Source organism: Cygnus atratus, chromosome 7, assembly GCF_013377495.2.
Source record: "Cygnus atratus isolate AKBS03 ecotype Queensland, Australia chromosome 7, CAtr_DNAZoo_HiC_assembly, whole genome shotgun sequence".
Classification (NCBI taxonomy): Eukaryota; Metazoa; Chordata; class Aves; order Anseriformes; family Anatidae; genus Cygnus; species Cygnus atratus.
Genome location: NC_066368.1, coordinates 30,966,364 through 30,991,909, shown reverse-complemented (window position 1 = coordinate 30,991,909; position 25,546 = coordinate 30,966,364). Strand labels below are relative to the sequence as shown.

The 25,546-nt window shown below is 35.8% G+C and overlaps 1 protein-coding gene across 13 annotated transcripts in view; it reads right to left on the bottom strand.

Annotated features, from left to right (window-relative positions):
* Positions 1-3,893: 3,893 nt before the first annotated feature.
* The window catches only part of SHLD2 (shieldin complex subunit 2), a 41,137-nt gene continuing 19,484 nt past the window's right edge, over positions 3,894-25,546 (bottom strand). For 8 of the 13 annotated variants that reach the window (XM_035544294.2, XM_035544284.2, XM_035544322.2 and 5 more), the window contains 9 exons: positions 21,222-21,279; positions 17,672-20,208; positions 15,339-15,446; positions 14,331-14,525; positions 12,122-12,256; positions 9,474-9,680; positions 7,850-8,084; positions 5,821-5,936; positions 3,894-4,330 (listed from right to left, as the gene is read on the bottom strand). In XM_035544294.2, the coding sequence (XP_035400187.1) occupies positions 4,158-4,330; positions 5,821-5,936; positions 7,850-8,084; positions 9,474-9,680; positions 12,122-12,256; positions 14,331-14,525; positions 15,339-15,446; positions 17,672-19,190 (2,688 nt within the window). In that variant the 5' untranslated portion in view covers positions 19,191-20,208; positions 21,222-21,279 and the 3' untranslated portion in view covers positions 3,894-4,157. Of the gene's footprint in view, positions 4,331-5,820; positions 5,937-7,849; positions 8,085-9,473; positions 9,681-12,121; positions 12,257-14,330; positions 14,526-15,338; positions 15,447-17,671; positions 21,280-25,546 lie in introns of all 13 variants that reach the window. The other 5 variants (XM_035544347.2, XM_035544364.2, XM_050712094.1 and 2 more) reach the window with 2 other exon arrangements.

Here is a 25,546-nt window from a genome sequence, read left to right as displayed (position 1 = left end):
CAGGGAGTTAAATACCCAGTAAAAGAAGAGCCAAGTATGGAAAAGTCTGTCTTGCACAGCATGCTCTGCACAAGCTGTAGCAGTTCTTCGTATGCTCACAGGCTCTTCTGCTTCAGAAAGAAACTGATGGAACAGATACACTCAGGTGGAAGCTTTGCACAGACACGCAGCATTCAGCTTGACACTCCATGAAGAATATCAAGGTTAGCTACAGTGTCAGAGGTTTTCCTGGACTAAGTAGGAACCCCAAACCAGGATTCCTTAATTAGGTTACAGCTATCTTTCTTTTTCGGCTGCCTTTCTCCCTAGGTCCTTCTAGAGGCACCAAATGTGGCAGCTTTCAAAGACTTTTTTTTTCCTGTTCTCTGTTTTGGCCCTGTCTCTATGCCTGACGGTTTTATACCTGCAGTATTACTGACTGACCAGTTCTGGATTGTGACCTGAACCACTCAGAGTGCATAAAGCATTCAACAACAGTCAACAGTAAAACCAAGAGAAAACATTTCTGGGAGACTCATCCCCTTCTGGATGTCCTTACTCTTCCATATTCCCAGCTTTTCTTTTGAAAAGAAACTGACAAATAGCTCCCAGAATAGATCCACCAAAGGATACTTCATGACAGACTACATTTTCTTCCATGAAACAGTCACATCTCCACAGCAAGCTAAAGCTAAGAACTAGATACCAGCTCAAAGCCAATAGTAGATTGTGGGAAGAAATTCTTATCTCAGTAACTGTGAATCTGGAGGAACTCCAAATATTACGCAATCTATAAAATAAGGATAACTAACTATTACTTCAAAAAGCTTTTGTGATTGTTAACTACCAGTAATTAAAGCTGGTGCAGAATTCAAGAGCCTGGGAATTAAAGGCACTGCAGAAATTCTAAGTACTCTTATAATTTCTGCCATTCACAATTATACTTCTTGATGTAAACTATTTGTTGTAGTTAGGGTGCCCATCAGCGCTCCCTACAGATCCATGTCTATTGTGTCCCTTACTGGTTCACTAGCCTCAATTACGTTAGTCAAATTTTAATTGGGAAAAAAAAACTACTAACTTATAGAAGCCATTCTAGCTGAAGGGTACCACCCATGTGAAAGTTAAAATTCACAAATAAAAGGAAGTGGAGGAGAAGGCAGTAGAACTCCAATATATTTCACTTAAAGCGCCTAGAGCTGCCAAATGGAATTAAAATTTAAATAATTTAACATTAAATTAAAAAATCCTTTCACTGAAAGCAATCTGTTGTAACTTCAAGAATATTAATTCCAGTAGGGATTAGACTTCAGAGGGAAACTGCCAACTGAATTAAGCTAGAACTACTTACTGTTAGAAGGATCTACTGATGCTTCTGATTCTACCACTCTTATCTTCTTTAAGTATTTCTCTATCCTCTGCCATTGGGTGTTCCTGCAAACAGCATTCAGTAATCATATGCAATCAACCTCACTGTAAACACAATGGTGTGAAATACATTGAGCAAATATTTCTCAAAGATATCCAGTTTAAGAAATAAGATACATAAGATAAAAGATGCAAATGTTATTTAAGTTGGTGTCTCAAAAGCACAGTGAACGTATTTTTAAATCAATACATTTTAGAAAATTGGTTTGTGAGAGAATATTGCTTAGACTGAGCGTTCTGACATTTAAAAACAATCTGAATTCATTTCTGATTTTTCTTTCTATTTTTCAGAAGGCTTAAGAACAGCATTATAGCAGCTGTTCACGCTTACCTTTTCTACGTATCTCTTCCAGTGCTCATATCTGCCTTCTCCACATCAGTTTCAACTTCGCTGAAGCTAGAAGAAAGCCTCCACCCAAGCAGCCACGAAAAACACCATCATCATTCTGGTGTACAAAACAAGAAGGCTAAACAACCACCACCAAAGTAAGGAAATCACCCATATGCAAAGGGGCGTCAAATGCAGCAAGAATCACAGTATCTGGTTTCTTCCCAGATAATGAGCTATGTGTATTTTCAAAAACAGGAGACAGATGTGTCAAAGTTCAACAAACCAAAAAAAAAGAATGACATATTTAAGAAATATGTATTGCTAGTTGGGGGCCTGACTCCTTGCTTTTGTTGCTAATACTACAAAAATCAAAGTTGGGAAAACGCACACCTTTATCCTCTATTCTGAACTAAGACGTCTTGGTGATAATCCTGAAGTATAGTAAATATAACTTTGTAGATAGAAGTGAAATTTTTGCATGGTCTTTTAAAGGCCAAGGTAATAAACAAGACCTAGATATGCACGCCACAAGATACATGTGTTATGTTATAGAAAATGAACCAGGAAGTTAGACTATTTATAGTACAATATCTAGCTCCACAAAACATTACACTCTCAGCTTGCTCCAAGCTGTTCTAGAGATAAACTTTCTTTTAGAAATCAAAGCTATTTTTCCATATGAAGCAGATGAGAAACATAACTGAATAAACATTCACAGCATCAGCTGAGAAGCAGAGAACACAAATTGATCCTGGTCAAGGCTGGAATGTGCAGAATGCATATTTGTTAAAGTGACACTATACACTTGAAATGGACAGTTATTAAAGTGCCACAACTTAGGCAGGAAGTCTCTTAAGACACTTTCAGAATTCTCTCTGATACAATAATAAAGTTATAGTATGTGAACACAGGCAGATCAGCTTGGTCTTATATTTGAACTTAGAAATGGGCTTTTTAAACAGACACTCCATGGACAAAAAAATACCTTTAAAATAGAGAAGCTCCCACTGCCTTTCATAACCTCACAAAAACCTTTCATTAGGCTATAGCCTAATGAGAAGGCTATTTTTGTGCCCAAAAAGGCACAAAACCTTATACCATTTAACACAAAGGAGACAAGGGGAGAAGAACAAACTATATTTTTTCCCTTTCCCAAACACAAACAGAAGACTTTGTCCCTGGTAGGCTGGAACTCCATCTACCTCCTCTTCAAAATGTTTTTTCCAATTTAGTTAACATAAAGCAGAGCAAACAGGAAGACAAACATGATCTCCAGTATTAGTTATTTTGACTAGTAAATTTCAATTCTTGGTTTTGAATTCTGCACACAAATGATAACCCGTTATTTGGATGTAACCCAAAACGACCTAAGAATTGACAATGAAGTTATCAGGCCTAACTACAGTGCATTGCATCACCGTGAAGAGTAGCCTCACCAAAAAGGTAAGGAGCCCAGTACGAATGTCAAAACAACATCAGCAAGCAAAATTTATACCCTACAGCTTCTACCAGCCTCAATAAAAGGTGCAATCTATATCAGACAATACCAATCACCCCATCTATATATTTGATTGCTTTCAGAGTAATAGTAAGCAGGCTGATGCTTTATGAAGTCAGGTACAGTAATCATTTACTCAGTCTTTTAACGATGAACATCACAAAGAATACACTAAGACTTTAATAAGAATTAAATGCATTTCTAAATCTTATTGAACTGAGAGAGTTTTGTAAAACTGAGTTAAATTGTCTTTGATTGATTTTAAATTGGTTTAAGGTGATTACATTTATTTGCTAGCTTATAGCTACATGCATACAACTAAATGATTTAAGGTGACCATAAAAGAATGCACCATTTGAAACTGTTTAAGACCATTTAAATTGATGCAGTAACTTCAAGCTACACAAGATTAGATTCTCAGAGAGCTATTTTAAGAGAAAAAAGCAGCAAAAATTCTGAGGCAGAGCAGCAGAAATCTTGCTGTTAAAAGACAGAAAGCAACCACAATAGGATAGTAAGCGCAAAGACATAACAGGTAGGATGAAAGTCTTTTTAACTACAATGATGTTACTGAATTGTGACCATCTTCCTCTAACATGCCATATCTGAAAAATTCAGTCTCTTAACATTAGAAAACTTTTCTGTAGAATAGAAAACTGAGATACCAGCAAGAGTTTATTAAAATCAAAATATATGTATAAAAATACATTTTATGACAATTCATCAGTTTTACAGCGGTAGTATATACAATTAGCAGATATTCCATACCAGTCCTTTTGTGTTTTTTGAGGGAAATAAGTTAAATGCAAGAATGCTTATTGTATTTTAAAAAAAATATTTGCTTCCTTGAGCTAATTAATTTTTCTTCTGCTTGCAATCTTGTTCTTACAGTGTTATTCAGTTGTGGCAGAGGTCAATGCTTCAAAGATCAGGATGGAAATTTAGCAGATGGAAATCCTTTTGCAAAGGGTAGCTGTTTTCATCTAGCACAAAATGGCTCTTAATTTCCAAGAAGTACGATGCTTCTGTATCTGCTAGCAGTGAATGACACAGATCTGCTACTATTGTGCTGTACGTTATATCTGAGGAAGGCACTGCAAAATACAGAACAATCTGATTTACTTACTTCATACTTTCATGATAGCACCTAACACTGAAGTTCTACATCCATGAAAGCTACACTCAATTACTGGAAATATAACCTAACATCCAAATACAATATTAGATTTTGTTTTTCATCATTTTTTTTTTTAAGACAGCAATGTGCAAAGAGTGCTTCTGTAGCGGGTTTACATGGCAAGGTTTTGGTAGCAGGGGGCCATAGTGGTGGCTTCTGTGAGAAGGATCTAGAAGCTGCCCCATGTTTAGTAAGGGCCCCACTGCTGACCAGAGCTGAGCCAATAAGTGATGTTGTTTTGTGCCTCTGTGAGAGCATATTTAAGACAGGAGAAAAAAAAACACGCTGCGCCACACACAGCAGCTGGGAGAGTGAGAGGAGTGAGGAACAGCCTTGCAGGCGCCAAGGTCAGTGAAGAAGGATGGGGAGAGGTGCTCCAGGCGCCGGAGCAGAAGTCCCCTGCGGCCTGTGCTGAGGACCATGGTGAAGCAGGCTGTCCCCCTGCAGCCCATGGAGTACCACGGTGGAGCAGGGTTCCACCCTGCAGCCCGCGGAGGAGACCACGGTGGAGCCGGTGGACCTGCACTGACAGACTGTGGCCTGTGGAAGACCTCTGCCGGAGCAGATTCCGGGCCGGACCTGTAGCCCGTGGAGAGGAGACCACACAGGAGCAGGTGACCTGGCAGGAGCTGCTGCCCGTGGGGGATCCAGGTTGGAGCAGTTCGCTCCTGAGGGATGGACCCCGTGGTACGGACCCATATCTGGAGCAGTTCTTGAAGAGCTGCTGCCTGTGGGCAGTCCACACTGGATCAGTTCAGCAAGGACTGCATCCCGTGGGAGGGACCCCACAGCACAGGGGACGAGCGTGACCGAGAAGGAGCGGCAGAGAAGAAGTGCTATAGACTGGCCATAACCCCCATCCCCCTGTTCCCCTGCGCCGCTCGGGGGGAGGAGGTGGAAGAGGGTGGATGGGGGGGAAGGTGCTTTTGGTTTCTTTCCTTTCTTTCTCACTTCTCCGGCTTGTTAGTAATAAGCAATAAATCTTACTTCCTCCCTATGCTGAGTCTGTTTTGCCCGTCATGATAATTACTGTGTGATCTCCTCGTCCTTATCTCAACCCTTGAGCCCTTTTCATCATATTTTCTCCCCGTTCCTCTTTGAGGAGGGGGAGTGAGAGAGCGGCTGTGGTGGAGCTCAGCCGCCCACCTGAGTAAAACCACCACAGCTTCTCATTAAACTATGCTTGTGAATCATATACAACACCTCAGTAATCCAAACTCAAGTATCATCAGTGGAAGCCTGTCTGATACAACACCATTTATAGTTATTTATATAATTAATGTATGGCAACTACTTCTAAAAACTTCTAAGGGATTTTATTTTCTATACGGGAAATCCATTTAGTAGCTGAATATTTAGCAAACTTTGCTGCCCGTAGTATTTCTACCATAATTCATGAAACAGTACCTACTGATCTGTTCAGCCAGTCGGCAGGAATATTGAGGAAGATTTTTTCCATCAACTCAGACACCACATGAATATTAATTTCACATCCTCTATCTTCTACTGTCATCAAAGCAGGCCTAGGTCAGAAAACACAAGACTCTTGAAAGTTAGCTGCAATATTTTTTCTGGTTTAAGCAAGATTTCTGAATGAAAGTAATATAATGTAATACTACCCTCTGACGTATCAAGAACTAGAAAGCCTCTACGCACTTACCAGTCAAATCTGTAGAGCTGTAATATGAGCTTGATATATACTGAACTTCACTACACAATGTTAAAATAACTTTAAAGCTATTAAGTAAGCCTTACTTTGAGACAACTGCAAAAAACAGTGCTTTAAGCAACATCAGGCTTTTTCCTGAAAGACGATGATAACTGCACCAAATGAGGTTTTTAATTCTTGAAAGCATAAACATGTCAAGATGTCATAAAGCTGAACACTTGATGTTTCTGCTAAAGCCTGAATTTCACTTCTTGAGATTAAAGTGGATTGAAGATAAAGCTTTTTAATTGCTAAAAAGCAAAAATCTTCATTTAAGAAACTAATTTCTCAGATCAGATAAATGTACAAAGGAACTGTAATAGCAATGGAAAGCTGAACCTTATCAGTCAACTTGGGAAACACTCAATAGTCTTGTATTCCATTACTTTGTTTTGATAATATTCAGGGCAAAAAACCTAAACATGCAAACATAACCTATGCCAGATTTGGAAGAAATTCACCTAACAAGTAACACTTGTCCTGATTTGAATAAAAAGGACAGTTGTCTGCATATGAAGTGACAAATATAGTCCCAGTCTTCTAAACACTTCTAAAAATAGTTAATTAAAAAAGCTGTGTAGCTCCAGCGAAGTTGCTAAGTTATCTGAAGTCACGTATAAGCAAAATAAATAGAAACGAAAATGCATGCATCCATAGGTTTTCACTATTAGTTACCAATCTCATCCTATGAGTTTTAGGCCTACTCATTTCTAGTGATTTACATACCTTTTCTTTTGTTAGTTGACAGGCAAAACTGGTTCTATCACGAAGACAAACTGAGTAACAGATATTTTTAACTAGATACTAGAAAAATTTGTTCTGTTTATTCACATATCTACTATGTCTTTTCTTGAAGACTTGGGTTGCTGTAATGCTCTTTCTTAAAGATGCAGGACTATTTTGCAGAGCAGAGAATGATCAAGTTACTACCCTGTTAGACAAATAGGCTTCTATTATTTAAATCAAAGTCAAGTAAAAAAACCTGCTGAGTGCGTAATGATTCACTAATGTAAGTCACTATGAAGTAATTTAGGAATAATTTTATAGGAAGAAAACTGATTGAAGACTTACATATTCTAGAATTCTATTCATTCTATGATTGTCTCAGAATTCACTGTACCTACAAGTCTTTCAAGTTACTATGATTCTTAAATTTACTTTGAGCTTTTGAAATATGACTACTTATTGTTCAAGGTATTTCTACATCAACCAAATCCAAATAAGCCGGAATTTCATATTCTTTAAGTAAATATGCATATTCATCTTGAGTCACAGTGCCATCTACTGATAATTTTGCATCCCTGCTCTCTGAGAATATTTAATGAAAACACTTGTTAGTTCTATTCCCAAAAGGCTAAAATAGATTTATCAGTTTAGAAATGTGGTTGCATGTTCACACAATTTCAAACTTAGGCTGAAATATGAGGCTCAAGGAGTTTTACTTTTGTCCTGAACATTCTACTTCATCCTAACTCACTGAAACAGTACTGGATAAACCTTGTTACTGAACATAGTATTCAAAGAAAGTAAAAAGTTACATTACTTATAGGTGACATTCTTTGTTTAAATCTAGTACAGCAATTTATGAACGGATTGTTGAAAATTCATTAGAACACCAGAAACTACAAACCACACCTTAAATACACAATTTTATATAAGTGAGACTTAAAATAGAAAAGTTGTAGTTTACTTCTTTAATAGTATATATTCTAGCTTTATCTTATTTACCTGTAGAATGTTTTTACTTTGTTGTATGGCAAACATCTAAAACATTGCTTGTAGATCATGTTCTCATCTGCCTGTAGTTCCAAGCCACATTTAGCACAGCCTGAATACGTAATCATAGGCAGAGAAGCCAACACACACTCCAGGGAAGTGTCAGCATGGAAGATGAGTTGCCTGTACTGACCAGTTAAAACAGTGAACTTCAGCTCTAAGATGTGGGCTTTCACTTGAATCACTCCTACAGAAACAACAATTTCAATCAAACTTGCGTTCAGTTTTGTAGATAAAGCAAAGTAAGAGGTACAGCTGATTCAAAAACAAAGTCATCAATATAACTTTATGCTTTTTTTTTTTTTAGAAGGACATTCTCAAATGTAAGAGATTATTTCAACAGTGAAAATTTATCGTACTTTAATACTACATCTAAAAAATATACATAACTATGTAGTACTTCTTTTGTTACTGTTGTGGTAGATCCCAATATAGAAGAGCCTGAATAAAGGATCAAGAGATCATAGAATTTTGCAAAAAATTCTGAAATCCAGAAGTACCAGAAAACAATCAAAACGACTTTATTAATCTTGAAACACAGCTTTTCTAATGTGGCAGGCCAAACATTATTCTGTGGTAATCAGAATATCTTACTTAAGAAAAATTATCAATAGAAGTTTAAGTTGCTTTTATATCACATGAACACAATGGTGAGGACTGAGTTTAAGTGCACAGAATGAAATATGGACATTCAAAACAAATGGAAAATGATTTCATAAACACCTATAGATCTCAATGCATACAAGCAAAGTAAATTTCATATTATACAAGTTTTGGATACAGGTTATAGATACGGAAAAATACTGTAAAGTTTGTCATGTGGATTTTCTGCAAGTCAAGTCCATGATCTGATGTATTAGATGCATTCACACAGTATATTGGTAAAATAACCTACCTGTTCTAAAAACTTTGTTCTAAAAAGGGGGTGTACCAATAGAAGTGGAATATAAGCCATGATTAGATCAGGAACAGAAACTAATTGCTTTGCCTCCACTCTGATTCAGAGATAGACACTAAAAAACAGAGCTTTAACAACTTGTTTGCTGCTATACTTATAAATAAATAAGAAGTTAGGCACTACAAAAACCAATTTTATTGAGTTATTAAAATGTAACACCATCCTTAGCAATCCTCTAGGCCTATTTATGAGGGGATGACTGTCCAACAGATTTTTTGATCTTCTGTAAGAAGTTTAAAATAGCAGTAGCTGTTTTACTCTAGCTTCAGAGAATTCAAGAGTAGTCTGCAATATCCAAAGTAGTTTTCCACGAACTCTTTCAGTGGTTAATCACATTATTATAATAGTTGACATAGGCAACAAAAGGCAGCACTTCTCCATATGTTTCAAAGCTATCTTTGTATGACACCACATACCACACCTACCTCACTTCTGTGCTCCCTGAATGAAGGGTGCATTCAGTTTCGACACTGAGCAGCAGCCTCTAAAATAAATTTGGGCTCTCAGCAGAACTATATTAACTTGAAAAAAACATTTTACTTCAATAAAGAGCATCTATTTTGCTTAGCTATGCACCGCACAATACAGATACAACAGTACTAAGAATAACAACTTTACCTGAGCATTTTTCATCCAAATGTGCTGATAGATTTGTCATTTTCATGACAGAGGTTTTGCTTTTCTGAAACTTTTCTTTAAATTCAATGGCCTTTTTGTCATCATCAAACAAACACTCACAGGATGACCATGGAGTTGTGTGCAACTCTAAGTCACCTGAGACAGAACTACGTTGGACCAGAAGGTATTTAAAGTCCCATAGATGACCTACAGACCAGAAAACAAGCAAGCAAGAGTTTAATTTCTATATCTTGGTTAATTTCTGGAAAACTGATGTCATTTACAAGATTGACTAACAAATCAGCAAAACGTCCTCATATAGCTGGTTCCAGCAAGTTTAGGTCAAGCTTCATGAAATGCATGTTTTTTCCCTTTCTCTATGAACTTTGCATAAGAATTGCATGGCTCCTTAAGAATACCAGAAGAACATTTTCCGGGTTTCAGAGAAGGCTCAAAAAAAAGTCTAAGCATAAAAAAGATGAGTAATGTTTTCATGTTTTTGGAGTGGTTCAGGTAGGTGATACTAATGCAGTGTTTGCTCAAATGGGAACATTTTACACCATAATTTCTTGTACTTCTCTTTAAGAATCTCTATTATGCATATTGCTGCTTCTTATGTTTCAACGAGAAAACTTTTAAAATCTTTCAAACCTTTTCTGTTGAAGTTCTGGGTGAAAAAAGACAGACATTTGCAGAAATAACAGTTATGACAAAGGATTATTCAGAGAAGAATTAGACACTGCAGTGAGAGAAGTATCCTTGAAGAACCAATGAGCTCGTATGGTATGTTAAGAGACCAGTTCAGGTTCTTGCAGTGGTTGATTTTTCATAAATCATTTCAGCACGCGCACTATTACACTGTTTGACCCCTCTGGGAGTAGAGCTAAAACGTTAAGAAAATTGCTTGGCTTTCCTATTAAGCTATTGCTTTCCTACCTATTGCTTTCAAAACAACTTTTTTCTACAAGTTGTCCCTCATTAAATTATGAAGGTACTCCTATAAAAAAGGGAAATACCACTTAGTAATACTTACTTCATCTTAAAAGCTTATTCTGTGTTTTCCCCATCAATCTTGAATGGGTTCAGAATTTCACCCCATGTTAATAACAGCTACCCTCATGCTCCAAGAATACTGGTTTACAGAAACGTATTTGATGTGTTTGGTAGGACATGGCAGATGAGAGTAAAACATTTACTGAATGTCTGATGATTGTATACTGAAAGCTTGGACCGATTTTTAGAAATAGATGAAAAATTTAACTTTTATTGGCAATGATTTTTAGATGCTTCAGAGCTGTATAGCCTTCTGTACTTTACTCTAAAGATATACACCATTCAAAATTTACTAGTCTCGATCCCTTCCTCTACAAAACTGAGTTACCTAATCTGCTAGTATAAACAGTAACACGTCCCAGCTGTTTGTCTGTGACTAGAAGCAAGAATAATATCACGTGCTTTCCTCCTGTAACCCACTCACACTATTAGCTGCTGTGTTGTATATACTTGTTTTGTATCATGTGAGCTATCTTTTTGGCTATCTTATGAGGATCAAATGTTCACAGTTTGTCTACGATGCATATTTGAACAGTTGAGAAATCTCTCTTATCTTGAATTTCAGATATAATCTTTTAATCATTAAAACGCCAACCACTAGATACACAGAATTCTAGCTGAAGAATAAGACAAAAGCTTTACAAAAAAAATGTAAGCACTTACACTACAGAGCTGCATCATCTTTTCTGCTTTTCTACTTTAAGCATCAGGTAATTATATATTTTTCTGTCTTAGAAATTATCTGTGGAATCTACTTAATTTTTTGCAGCTCCAATACACAGTACAAAATACTTCAGAATTCTATATTAAGAAGTAATATTCTAGCATACTAAATTCTATAAAATTTTTAAGCATTTATCTAATAAATAGCATATAGCTGCCTACACTGAAGTACGCACAAAAGTAAAAGCCATGTAGGTTTTATGAAGTAAAGTTAATTGGTTAATACTTAAATTGGACTGTCTTCTTCAGGTAGTCCAAGAGGCAGATCTTGCAGTTATGCAATTTCTTTTTTAGGAGTGTAAATTATTGCTAAACTGAAGCAGAACTGGCAGATTTCAGAACTTCTAAATTTAAAGTTAGAAATCAAGTCAATATTCACTGAGGTTGTTTAACCTTTCTGGGTTTTATTTTGAAACTGACTTTAAGCAGACATGCTCAACACTTCCAGTAATACAGCATCTACTTCCAAAATGTATCCACTGATCAGAAAGGCTAACTCTGGAGTAATCAATTTAAAAACCTAGTTTCAGGTACTTTAAAAGAACAGTAGTAGACACTGCTAAAACACAGGCTATGTAGTTCTTACAAGAGATGCTTTTATTCAGTTAATGACTAGATTTGTATCTAGATTCAAATTTTTGAATATTCATGCTTCCTCCATGTTGTAAAAAGAATGCATTCAAATTCTGTTGCTGATGACACTATTTCGAAATAGAGGAGACTTGTTAAAGTTCAAAAAAATATATACTGCCATTTCAAGGGGAGTATATAAAGGTTGAATGGAAAATATCACCAGTTGGGTATGTTAAAGCTATTAATAGAATCATAGAAATCCTATTACAACTACCTACCTATAGGTACAAAGGCTTTACCTTTTCTCCTTTGAAGTAGAGGGCACCAGGCAGCTCCTGCTCCCCACAGCACCATTCTGTAGTGTCGGTCTCTTCTCTGTTCTACTGTTAGAATAACTTTTCTCTGGGTGCCGCCTCTGTAGCTATACACGGATTCTGGAAAGTTTGAACTTATGACTTATTTGTTATATAGTAGAAAGCATATAAAAACACACCTCAACATTAAGATAAAATCATGCTACTATAACATTTTGACTTGATTCTAAGCAAACAAGAAGACACCTACAATTTCTTCAGGACAGAATGAAAACAGTGATTTCTTCAGTAAGATCAATCTAATTCGAAGGAATGCATAAAGAGTACTCATTTACCCTTATCCACCTAACTACTTGGCAACAACTGGACATCTCCCTTTAAAATAGCAGGTATCTGAACATCTTTGAGCACCCCTTACTCATCCTAATTGATACAAGTGGAAAAAAAATGTACTCAATCTCTCAGCAATATATTGCCATAATGGGAAACTAAAGTTCCTTTGAAATATATTGAAAGAAATATTTCTCAACAGATTTTCATAAAGTTAGTCATGTACAGCACAAAGGCAACTGTATATACAAACAAACAAGATATCTACAGGTAATACCTGTATGTTTCAGTTCCTAAACACTTTTCATCAACAAAATCCTAGGATAAGAACTCTTGCTTTAAATGTCCTAATCGTTCTGAGATCTACATACAATAATAAATTATGGAGATTTGTATCTTCAAAAAAAATCTCAATTTATAATGAGTAAAGGTGACATTGACAGTGATAAAGTCATTTGAATCTTTGACTGATGCAAGCACTAATACAAGATGCCAGTGGAACATGACCAAATTGATGCGAAAAGCATTACGTCAAACACTGAGAAACAGTAGTACTGTAAAGAAAGGAAGACCATCAGAACAGTTAAGCAGGGAAATGATGACTACTCCTTTCCCAGGGTTTAGAAAAAACATGGCAGGACACTGCATAAAGTACTGAGAAGGCCCCAGGCCAATTTGGTTTTGTTTGTTTCAGAATGTGGAAATGATATTAAGCAGCAGCTGTAAGGCCTGATTGTGAAGTAATGGAAACAAATTACAAACTTGAACATGGAAAACAGCTTCAGTAAAAGGAATCCCCAAATAATCACCTTCGTTATTTTAAGTAGTGTGAAAGAACAAAACCTATCACATTGAACACATGAATTGGTGACAAAGACACTTTGAGAAAACAGTCTTTGCTAATACACAAAGAAAGACACAGGAAACAAATTTTGGGAATAAGTTATGTATTAACAAAGTAGCTTTCTGTTCTGCTTATGCAAAGGAAATATAAGTATTGCAGTAAGACACTGTAATTTCACACTGGAAATTCAGCGTTGAAAATTCCCATAAATAGGCATACAAGTAAGGACAATAAAGAAATAACACAAATGCAGATATGTAAGAAACCAGAAATGCTTAGCTTTAAAAATCTATTTTAACTAGGAAAAAAACAGAGAAATAATTAAAGTGTTCTGAATAAAGCATCAGGAAAGAGCACAGTTCCATTACAAAGAAAAGAGAGGAAATCCTAGAACAGTATATTAAAATAATAATTTCCTCATTTCATTTTGAAAAACCACATGATTTGGAGTCTAACCACAAGTATTCCTTTAATAACAGAAGGCTTACATGGAAGGTATCTGGAAAGCAAGGTTTGAATTCGTGAAACTTCACTGTCCCACATGACATTTTTATAAGCCAGCCACCTTTTCCAAGCAGCAGGCTATCACAACAACACACCTGTAAGTTTCCAAGAGCCATTAAAAACAGGTTTATGTTCCTTCACTGTACATTCAGTATCCATCTCTTCTCAGGGCTCCTACTAATCATTCCTTATTGAAAACACCAATCCTTCAGTGAGCACAAACACTGAGTATCAGTGCTCTCTCACTGCGTGCTTTCTGAACAGATGTGTACACTATTGATCAGAGTGTGCAGTAACCTCCCTCAACAGCTGACTTCAGGTCATTATTTCCTTCCTGCTTAGTTCCATTTCACCTGCTATGACCTCTAAGTGGATCTTCACAAAGGTTCTATTTGTGACTACTGTCAAACACTGGAGTATGGAATGAGAAACAAGCAACAATAGGTAAAATTTAAATAGTCATTTTGCAAGGCAATTCTGAAGTTCTGAAAGTTGAAGACCAGTGCATGAACTTACCTGTTAATATGGCAATGTTGATGATTTTTAAGATCAAGTGAACCAATGTGTTTGGCTGAAGCTGGTCTAGCTGAGCATACTGAACACTATTCAGTCTCTGAACTTGCCTTCGTGGAATGTGTCCAAAGTGAGGAAATTCTGATGATACGTATGCCAGTAAGCCACGGAGAACATCACCATCCACTATATGATAAACTTGTATAAAAACCACAAAAATTAGAGGGACCTCCTTTTTTTCAGCTTAGCAGTATAAAATTAATTAATTGGTACATATTTAAACCAGCAAACCCAAAACTTAGGAAATTCTAAGGCAAGAAATTGAGATTTGAAATATTAGATCCAAAATTAAACTGTACTTCATCTGCCTCCTCTTGATAACATTTCAACATTAAGTGCAGTTATGGTATTTTAAGTTACACCAAAAACAGGAAAGAGACCTGGTTTTGAGAGTTTGTAAGGACAGCCTTTTGATCATCTACCCCTGAACCTGTCTTAAATAGCTGACAATAATAGCGATCAGGAAGACTAAGAATAAGGCAAGTTCAATGATACTTCCACTGTATTTTCCCTTACCCTTTGTTGCTCCACAGCTCATGTATCTTTGAAGTCTTTATTTTTAAATAACCAGCAATTAATTATTTTCCCTGAATGTTATCTATTCATTTAAGCCTCTAAAGTTTTTGCAAACAATTTCATCCTCGTGAAATCTCAAACCTCTTGCAGTTGAGCCCTGTGATAACTACTGTTTCTTAAATTAAGCTCAAAGGATTCAAGAGTTTTGAATGTTAACCACTCAACTTTGCCATAAACTTCACATGCCTATCTGATGGCATCATGCCCACACTTTCCAACAGGTGTTCTTGTCAAACTTTACTGTAGTGTTTTGTACCTCTCAGTCGTTCACATTCCTATTTTACCCTGTGTATTATGAGGCATTCCAAATAAAATGGACTACTTTGAATAGGTATTTTACTGTGATTTTGGGGGGAAACTTATGCACAACCTTACATTCTTCTGGATTGAGAGCTGAGCAGTTCCCCAGATTCAGTAACTGACTGGTAAACGTAGATTGCAGCATGATTTCTCCATACCAAAGATTCTCATACATCATGATATCTGGAAAAAGAAAAGCCACTTATCAGTTCATGCATCCAAAATATTGACGTGTATCATACTATTCTTGGCTATAGAACCAAAAATCTTGAAGTTGGCTTCAGATCAGACCTTTAATTTTGAATCCTCTCCATTCAGCTTGCTATTCTTTCAGAACCTCATTATTTACTGTGTACTTCATTCTCAAATAGCTACCTCCCCCCACCCAAGGGTTTTCCTTCATTACTGAGGACTTGTTACATCTCATGTATATGCCAACTATGGCTGATATTTATAATTGCAAGGGTCTTGCAGAAAATGTTGGAAATGCACATAATTAATCAAGTCATTCCAACAGTTAGGATATGTTCTTTGACATAGACAGTAAACTGAAGGAACTTCCACAATTCAGACACATGTAACATGCACATCAACATCTACTACCATTTCCCATGGAACATTGACAGAAAAGCTGTATGAAAGGCAAACAAACTAGTATAACAATACAGTGCTCTGCATAAGATCACTGGGAGCTGTACATCTGCTTTAATTTCTTGAACTGCTACTAATGAACAATTTGCATGGTGAGAGAAACTGCACAAAAACCTTAAAATATTTCAGAGTAAAAAGGAATAATGAAGGACTTCCTTCAAAAATGCCAAATCCTAGTTAGATTCTTTAAAGCCACTCAAGGGAAAAAAGTTACAGAATCCCAAAACCATGGCTTTTAGATGCTATCAGTGTCTCTGCAGGAAAAACTCGTTACGTTCTGGGTGCAGAACAATCTACATGCCAATCTAAACAGACAAAACCACCTGTACCAACTACTTTCCCAGCAGAGTCACTGTCATCACACCTATCTAAGCATCGTGCCTGCTACTGCTGAATGCTGCTACGCAGTGCAAGCAGGAGACTGACAAGAAGCCACCAAAGGGAAGCAATACTAGAGAAGAGAGATACACAGCCGACAACAGAGCAAGCTGGTAAATTTGATTGATGGCAGGATGCCAGGAAGGTGTCAGAACTACAGTTACTCCCACACATTTTCCGGAGTTATATACACAGATTTGAGTTTGAAAGAGACCACTTGGAAACAAACTGATTTTTAGAACCTACCAAAACCACTTACAAAAAGACTTAAACACATTTGCTCAGTAGTTTAATTATTCTTGTAAAATATTTAATAGCCCGATATTAAGCACTGTATAAACAAAATTGGTAACAGTATTGGGCAATTTATTATGCCACGTTTCAGGTAAGTAAAGTACCAGGCTTACCTAGAAACACTTTTGATGTCTTTTGGGATAAGAAAGTCTAAGCAGCAAAGAAAGCCCAGCTTATCCTAAATCATTTTAAAACAACTACCACTGCAATGTAAGCCCTTTAAGAACTCTTGACAAAGAGACATATGCGTCTTAAAAATAAACCATGGAAGTATTCAAACAAGGTGGTTTTTTTTTGTTTTGTTTTGTTTTTTTTTTTCAAATTGCAAAAACTAAATGACCAGATTACTATCAAGTTCTAGTCAACTCCAGTTCTAGTATAATAAAGTTCTTGATAGAACTGCATTCTCTTACATGACATGTATTCTATTAATCATGGAATTTTTTTCTCCTGTTAGGTATTAACAAACACAAAGGATTTGTTGTGAAGGATCTTTATTACCAGCTGACTTGATAAGAAAAAGGAACTCAAGACGATATATTTATGCAGTCTATATCAGTAAGTAATTCACAACATAATCCAGTTTAAGATGCTAGTGCTAAGGTACAAATCCTTCACATGAGGAAAAGAGTATTTCACATCCTGAGACCATACGACCATCGCAATTTTCCGGTCTGTATGCTGGTCCAACAGAGAATTAGAGAAGTCAATACGTCCTAATACATCTGGTTTGTAGCAGCACTTATACGTTTTCAGAAACAGATGTTTTAAAACACTGACAGGTTACAGGATATACCTGACTACCTACAGCACAGCACCAGCGTCTACACACTGCTATGCCTCAGATCATAGACTACATAAAAGATTGACAATTTCTATGGGATATTCAATGTTCCAATGGCAGTATGACTACAGAAATTCAAACCAATACTGAGTGATACAAGTGCTGTAATGAAGATACTGACAGATGCTTAGACAGTTCAAAATTAATAATTATACATCGGTCTAGCTCTAACAGGCATTTTAAAGATCCACATTATTAAAGATTCACATTGAAAAAAAACAAACTAAAAGAGAATCCTCACCTGTAAGTAATACGATATCCCCAGGAAACACAGTGAGTGACCAAAATGCAGCACCACGCCATAGCACCACCTTCCTCTCAGTCTCTGACTGGTCAGTAACTACAATTGTTGCTACTGGCACTTTACATGAAGATTTTGGTCTAGCCTTAATCTGTATTTCTTTGATAAGACATGGATGTACTATTGTGACCAACACATTGTACTTTTGATTTTTGCAGCAGCAGTTCTTAAGTGGTGACAGTAGTTCCCTTTGAGACTGCTTGAACTCTGTCCTTTCTTGATCAACTCTCATTCCAGGACCAGCTGGAGGAGAATTCAATTTTGCTCTCTTGCATTTCAGCTGCCTTTTAAATGTTGATGGGAAAATATGAAAAAAATCTTCAGACTTGTGGGCTCTTTTAGAAGAGCTCTTATGAGAACTTTCTCCCTGAGAGCACAGTATTCCTGAGCTCAAAGGTTCAATATGGATTTCATTTTCAAATTGCACAGCAGAAACATGAGATTTGTGAGACTTCCCTGTATTTTCATGAGCACTCACTTCTCTTGTAGCTTCGAAGCAAATGTTTTTCTCATCACACTGCGAACTGAAAAGTTCGAGAGAACTTGTATACTCCTGCCCACAGTCATTTTCAGCCACGCTAAGACATGTTCCAGCATCAGATTCAAATTTAAAGTGATCACATAGTCTTCTTTCACATTTATTCCCTGTTTCTAATAGCTGTACAGTTCTCTGCATCTCATTCTTGTTCTTAAAGTGATGCTGTGCAAAAACAGCCACCTGACTTGAAGTCATTATACTACGAAATTCAGTATCAGTTGACACTGCAAGGTCTACACAACCACTTGGTTTTCCTCTTGGTTTTGACTCTTGATTTTTGGGGAAAAACATATCCAGATATTGACTTAGATGTTCATGGTGACCATTTTTATCATCTGATTGAACACCTTGTTCCACAGACCTTAGGTGTATGCTAATCTCCTTCGTACTAGCCACCAAATCAGAAATGTCAGAGCCCTTATCTTCTAAATGACTGGCTTTTACTTCAGTGATGTTTGAACAGTCACATGATTGCTTACATTGTCTATTGGATTTCACAAGTTTTTGAGGAAGGTGTTGATCTGCAGCCGGATTTATGTTTGCAGGTTCCTGTCCATCTCTGGATATTTGACAATCAGAATGAATTAAACTTCTGGTCTTTTGGGGTGTACTGGCACAAATTCCCACAATAGGTACAAAAGATGACAAACATTCTTTTGCTGTCGTTAATCGCCCCTGTTCAGGCTGCTGAGAGCTGTCATCATTTGCAGAAACTGCTGTGACTGGGGAGCTTCCTGCCTGAAACATTAAACAGTCTGTCCCTTTGACTTTTTCAGAAAAAAGACTATGTATATCAAATGAACAGTGGAGTTCTCTCCATTTTTCAACAGCAGGTGCCAAACTACTTTCTTCAGACATGTCCATTTGGCTTGGAATAGTGGGCGCTCCAACAAAAATATGAATTTGAGATCTTTTCGACATTTTTGATTGTTGGCTAAGTTTGACTTTGAACAGTGTGGTTTATGCAGTAACTACAACACTAAACACTAGCACAATAAGAATGATTCCAGCTTTTTCTTAAATTTAAAATACCTAAATTTCAAAGGAATACTTCATAATTTTACTAGTAAAAATACTAGTTAATGCTTATAAAATTAAATGCATGATAAAAAAGGAAGTTATTTACTGGGTCAAGCTTATTTAGCATACTAAATTATCTACAGTAGGGCTTAATTTATGATTCTTATACTTGGAAATACGTAGCAGACGCAGACCTGTAGTGAAGGTCAGTATGTACTGAAAAGACCCTAACAAAGTTTCCAGGAACCTAACTTTTATTACTCACTCTTCTATCACCTGAGCAGACTTAAGCTCATTTATTATCACTAATTAACATCATGTGAATTTACATTGTAATTGATGTGAAATAAGTGTCTCAAACTTTTACAGCAGTTAGGACAATTCCATCCCCTGGAAAAAATAACAATTTTAACTCAATTAAATATACTAGAGTCTCTTAAATTTCAGAAAAATTCAGTAGAATTTCATAATTTACATAGCTATAAATTAACATTGCTGTTTTAGCATAAAAGTACTGTATTTGGTAAGTGAATATTTTAAAGGCATATTTCAGGATATTACCAATAAATTTTTAAGTATTTAATAAGCATTAAGAGGTCACAGTGACGCTTGAGCAGACAATTTAGAAGTTGCTTTAATCCACACATTTATCATACTGTTGAAGTTCAAAACACTTCTAAGCTTATTAAAAAGTTATCTACCTTACACACCACAAAACAGAAATCCTAGATTTAAGTTATCTGCTATATTGTCATTTTAAAATACTCAGCTACAGCTACAAGCATTTTATGCATTAAAATGCAGACACCTAACTACATGTTTATAAGTTTTGGCAGTGTTGTTAATAAGCTACTGCAGTAGGGAATTCTGCAGAGGTAGAAAACAGAACACCAGCAGAGAAATTCAGGAACTAATCCATCTGTAAGTAGAAGAAAGAACATTAAAAGATACAACAAATCAAAAATTTTTGCATTTTTTCATTTAACACTTATTAAATTAACAGACATTTTGTTCACAATCCACTAGGGGTCAATAAATCTGCACATTCACAAAGCTCATAGTAACAGAAAAAATTACAAACATCCTGGAACACTAAACTCAGGTATATTATAGATGCAACTGGAAAAACAGTGTACAACTGCTGAAATTAAATATGTCAACATAATACAAAGAAGCTACAAAACAGAGGAACTAGTGTTGCAGTTTTCCATAACAAGTAACACTTAAATTGGCATACAGTATCCAAACTTCTCCAGTTACACATTTAAATTTATGCTCATAAAACAGCTTTTAAAGGACAATTATACTTTTGAAAGCCTTATATTACATAATTATAGAATAATAATACACAACTCAGCAAAAAAAGACAGAATGAACAGTTCAACACAATAACGTATCAGGTAAGAAAGGAAAAACAGTGACAGTAAGGTTGAATCCTTAAAGAAGTTAAGTGATGTTAACAATTTTTGCAGGTAAGAGGCAAAAGTCTCCCCAATACATGAGTTAAAACAATTTCAGGAACAGATCCACTACAACAAACAGAATTTGTTATCCTTACTTTATGTGAACTTTAGAGCTGCAACCCAACTGATAAGATTAAATTATTTCTTCCATTTCAAAATGTATTGTCTAATAGCAGCTTGTTTTTTTTTTTTAGTTCAGTTGCCTTGGTTACATATGGATAACCTTAGATACCCTATAATAGAACAATGTCTACTAATAAGGAGGCTCAAGTGAATAGAAGGTTCAAATGAAATAGGAAACAGTTTTATTCTCCATGTGTAATACAAAAGTGCTTAAAATCTGACACAGATCTATGCTATTCCTAAAGAACTTAAGAGATCAGTGAAATAATGCCAAATTGGGCTTTGTCCAATGAGGAACAGTTCTTTCATTTCAACAGCCTAGCTGCTACAAGGACTGAATACTGACCTGCCACAGGTGTAAGATTCAATCTTGTCCCAGTCTGTCTGTTACATGTCTTTTTAACCTGGAAGAGATTTCAGAGGCTTATCTAAATTCCGCAAAACTCTCAAGCATTTGTATATCAAATCTCAGAAATATTATAACATGTTTATTATTTTAATTATATGTTTATTAAGTTAATAATTCATTATAATGTGATCAGATCAAAATAATTTCCATACCTATTTTCTCTACCCTCACATTAAGCCTGTAAGAAACAGAGCTCTAAGTTTTCTTATAAGGAAAAACAGATTCAGCTGCACCGTCAGTGAATCCACTGAGATATGATGAGTTATGAGGACAATGGAAGGGCACTTTGGTTGCTGAATAAGTGAGAATTAGAATAATATGGTTAGAGGCTATAAGCTAGTGCTTATACCAATAGATACCACAGCATACATAGCATAAAGTACTCAAAACTAAGAACTGTCACATGTCTTAGACTGCTTCTTGTGAATATAATTCAGGGCTTCTCGTACTGTACCAACGCAAGTTCTTGCACCTTATAGCTAAGAAGAAGAAAACAGTACTAAAGGAAGGCTTTTATGTAACTACGTATTTCATGGGCTAAGCATGTCTTTTCAATACTGGAAGTTAGTCAGTTGGACAATAAGTTTAAGATCCTAGAAATGTAGTTGTACTTGACCCTACTTCCAGCAGAGGTATCCCGTACTATATTTCAAATGCATTCTTCCTATAAATCATGTTGAATAATAAATTACTCAGTTTAACACTTCAAGAAAAAATTACTGAAGAGCAGTATTTTTTTTTTTATATTTGTAATTCTGTAAAATCCCTATGTGACTAAAACCATGGGAACGAGCTTCATTTTTTAATTCTCAAGCAAAAAAAATTTAAGACAAATTTTGTCAACCTACAAAAGCAATAAAATGTAAACCTAAATGCATCTCAATAGCCACATTTCCACCATCTCCACACACACAAACCCCGTATATGGAAAACAAACTCTTTACTCTTTATGCAGTCTGAATTAGACAAAGCTAGTATCTTCTTGCCATACTTGTGGTCTTAATAAAAATCTATTTTTATCCTTGAGATTCAACTAGATACATTCTTCTTACATAAAAATAAGATTCTTGTGGCTAAGCCTCTCATCCCCTTTAACTATCTCTTTGGGGTACTTTTTTTTTTTTGGTCCTCTTTAATGATGTTATATGTAATTTCAGAAAGTTTTCCTTAACTTTCCAATTCCAAAAATTCTCTAAACTTAGGTGTTTTTTCCTGATTCATACCTTTAAGCAGTATGAGGATACTACATCAAAGCAATTGAATCTTTCTATTACTTGATGACTTTTTGAAACTGAAGCATTTATATTTCCAAAGCCTTCAATTTCGATTCTTAAGATCTTAGCAACGATCAGTATCTACTTCCTGACTCGCCTGGTAAGTCCACTAGCAAGGGACCTGCTTTGGCAATTTGAGTGGTTTGTTATATTAAAAACACCAACTGCAGTATCAGTAATCATCCGTACTTATAATCATTTACATCTGTAAATTAAAAAAATGCTTTTAAGTTTGTATAAGTTTTCCACATGTAAAATTGTTTAAACAATCATTTTTACGCTATCTTTAGAACATAGTACTTATTTAACAAATTTGTTATTAAACTTGTCTTGCTTTAATTCTTCTTCCAGACTATTATAAATCTTCTAAAATAAAGAAAACTATCAGTCTAACCATATTACCAGCATATCACTGCCACAAAATGATTCATTTTCATCACTTATTTAAAGGATCCGTGGGTGGACAGGGGGTTAACTACTAAGATAACAGGAGCTAAAGCTCATAAAGATATAACCAAAACCTGAACACACATATCCATTATGCCTGTTAATTATTACACCATTTCTTAATTTGTGAAAAGGTGCTCTATTCATAGAGCCAATGGAAGCCTAGCTTTTTATCTCTGAAATGGTCAGAGTCTGATTGACGGGTCAATGATCTTTTAAAAACACTAACTACATCAGCAAGTTTTACATTAGCAAGACACTGCAACTAAGGAGTAATACGCCTATAACAAGAAATACATTATGGCATGTATGTCCTCCAACCTACACAGTAGTATGGGAATTTCTAAATTAACAGTATTTAATAAGTACAACTGTCACTAACAGTTTATTGATCTCTAGTCATTTGCTACACATAAGACACTTTTCAAAGTAGCTTGAAAGTTTTTCGTCCAATAGCAAAATACCCCAGAAACCTTGTGTGAAGCTAAATTAATGCCCTTAAATTACCTTAAAAGATAACTTCTATTCCTTATTTCACTTCTCATTAATGGTATCAACTCACCATGACAATCACTTAAGCATTCAGCCAAGGTAATTTAAGAGTGTGTGTGTGTGTGTGTGTGTGACAGCTTCAGCTGCCTATCAGTCTTAAATAACAATAGCCAAATGCCTAAACCCGTTTTCAAAAACTATATCCAAATATGATTTTAATCAAGGTTTCACTGCCCTATATCTGGAAAGTAAACTGCAGGAGTTCCACCTCTCAGTAGCAATTTCTTCATATGTCTGTTACACAATATGGCCTTATACATTAAATATACACAAATACAGACAGTAACGTATCAGAAGATATAGGGTTAAAGAAATATAATGCAAACATGTAGCTTCTTTTCCCCTCTGAAATTCTTACCACCTACAAACCCCAAAGCTTTGAGGTAAAACTAAAAAGTGCGTGCATTTAACTTGCAGCTTTGATTTGATGTTGAACTTCTTAACCTTTAAGTAGTTCATAACACGATTCCTGTAATATGCAAAAGAAACACTGGCCATCACCTGCTCAAATGCTAGCCCTTTGGATAACAAATACCTATAAGTAGGATATTGTTTAACTTCTAAATCTTAAATTTTACTGTAAGCTTTTTACCTCCCTCTTATTTGCACGGTTAATTCTATACTTCTATCTGTAGTATGAAGACAGTTTCACTGACCTTAGAACAGAAAAACTGAGTTCTTAACAGACATCTTCAGGGTATCCACTTCCAATTAAATTCAAACTATAGTATCTTTTTTGAATAAAGTTATCCCCTATGATGGTTGAATAGAAAATCCCTTAAGATATTTGTCAAAGGAAAAAATGAAATAAACCACCGCATACAGGATTATTATATCACTGGAAAATCTTCTGACACCTTTACCATGCTGCTCAAGTTTTCCCTCAGTACTTAAGTTTTTCTTTGTTCAGTAGCAGTACCTGGCTTTAAAAAAAAACTGAACCAACTGCAAGCAACGTAGTGATAGTTTCATATACTTTTAGAATCTGAAACAACTCTGGGATTAAGAGATGAACATATTACACATTTGATTGCAACTTGGGCAAGAAAAGAGAAAACTGACCTCAGCAATACCACCAACGCTTGCTGACACTACATGTGAATCAGCATCAGCAACAGCACCTACCCACCCAATCAATAAGGTGCTTGGTCTCAATAAACAGATGTGCATGTATTAAGGACAGCCCTATGGAAAACAGACTGTCAGAATAAATTAAGTGAAGCAATTCATAACAGGAGCTGTCTAATACTCTATATCTGAGTAAGGGATGTACCATATGGACCTAAAATTATATTTCTGCTAGTGCACTGGCAGCACAAGGAGACTTGAATGGATTGTTTTAGACTAAGCCAGTGGACCTACCTAGAAATCAAGAGAACACGCATGTGGGAGAATGGGAGTACATATACATAGGGTTAACTGGGAAAATGAATAGGACAGGCCATAACAGATCTCCTTTTTCATCATCCCTTACTTCAACATTATCATCTCCTTCCTATCACCACATACTGTTTAAGTCTTCCTACAGAACTACAGTATTGACCTGAAAGCCTATCTATAACTGAGCTTGTTAATTTCACTCCAAGATGGTTATTTAGCTCACATCGTCCAGAATACTGTGCACAGGGCAGCCATCCTTGGGTAGATACTGTGACTAGCACCGTTATGGCTATACAAAAGTCTGAATTTATGAAAATCACCAGCTTTCACTTGCTAGTAGGAATACTGTTGCTGTAATAATTAGGATACAGTTACCTCTAAATGTGATTTGAATAGATTATTTCTTTCAGTATACATTTCTTTTAATACTTATTCATATTAAATAGCAGAAATTTTAATCTATTAGTATTGAATTTGTTACTTGCTATTACCTGAGGACTACTGTATCACTTGGCCTCAAGACACGCACAACTGGTTTACAAACAAATGTAAGGTGCGTGTGTATTGCCATAAAAGATTTATAAGCTTTTTTCTCATCCAGGGAGTTTT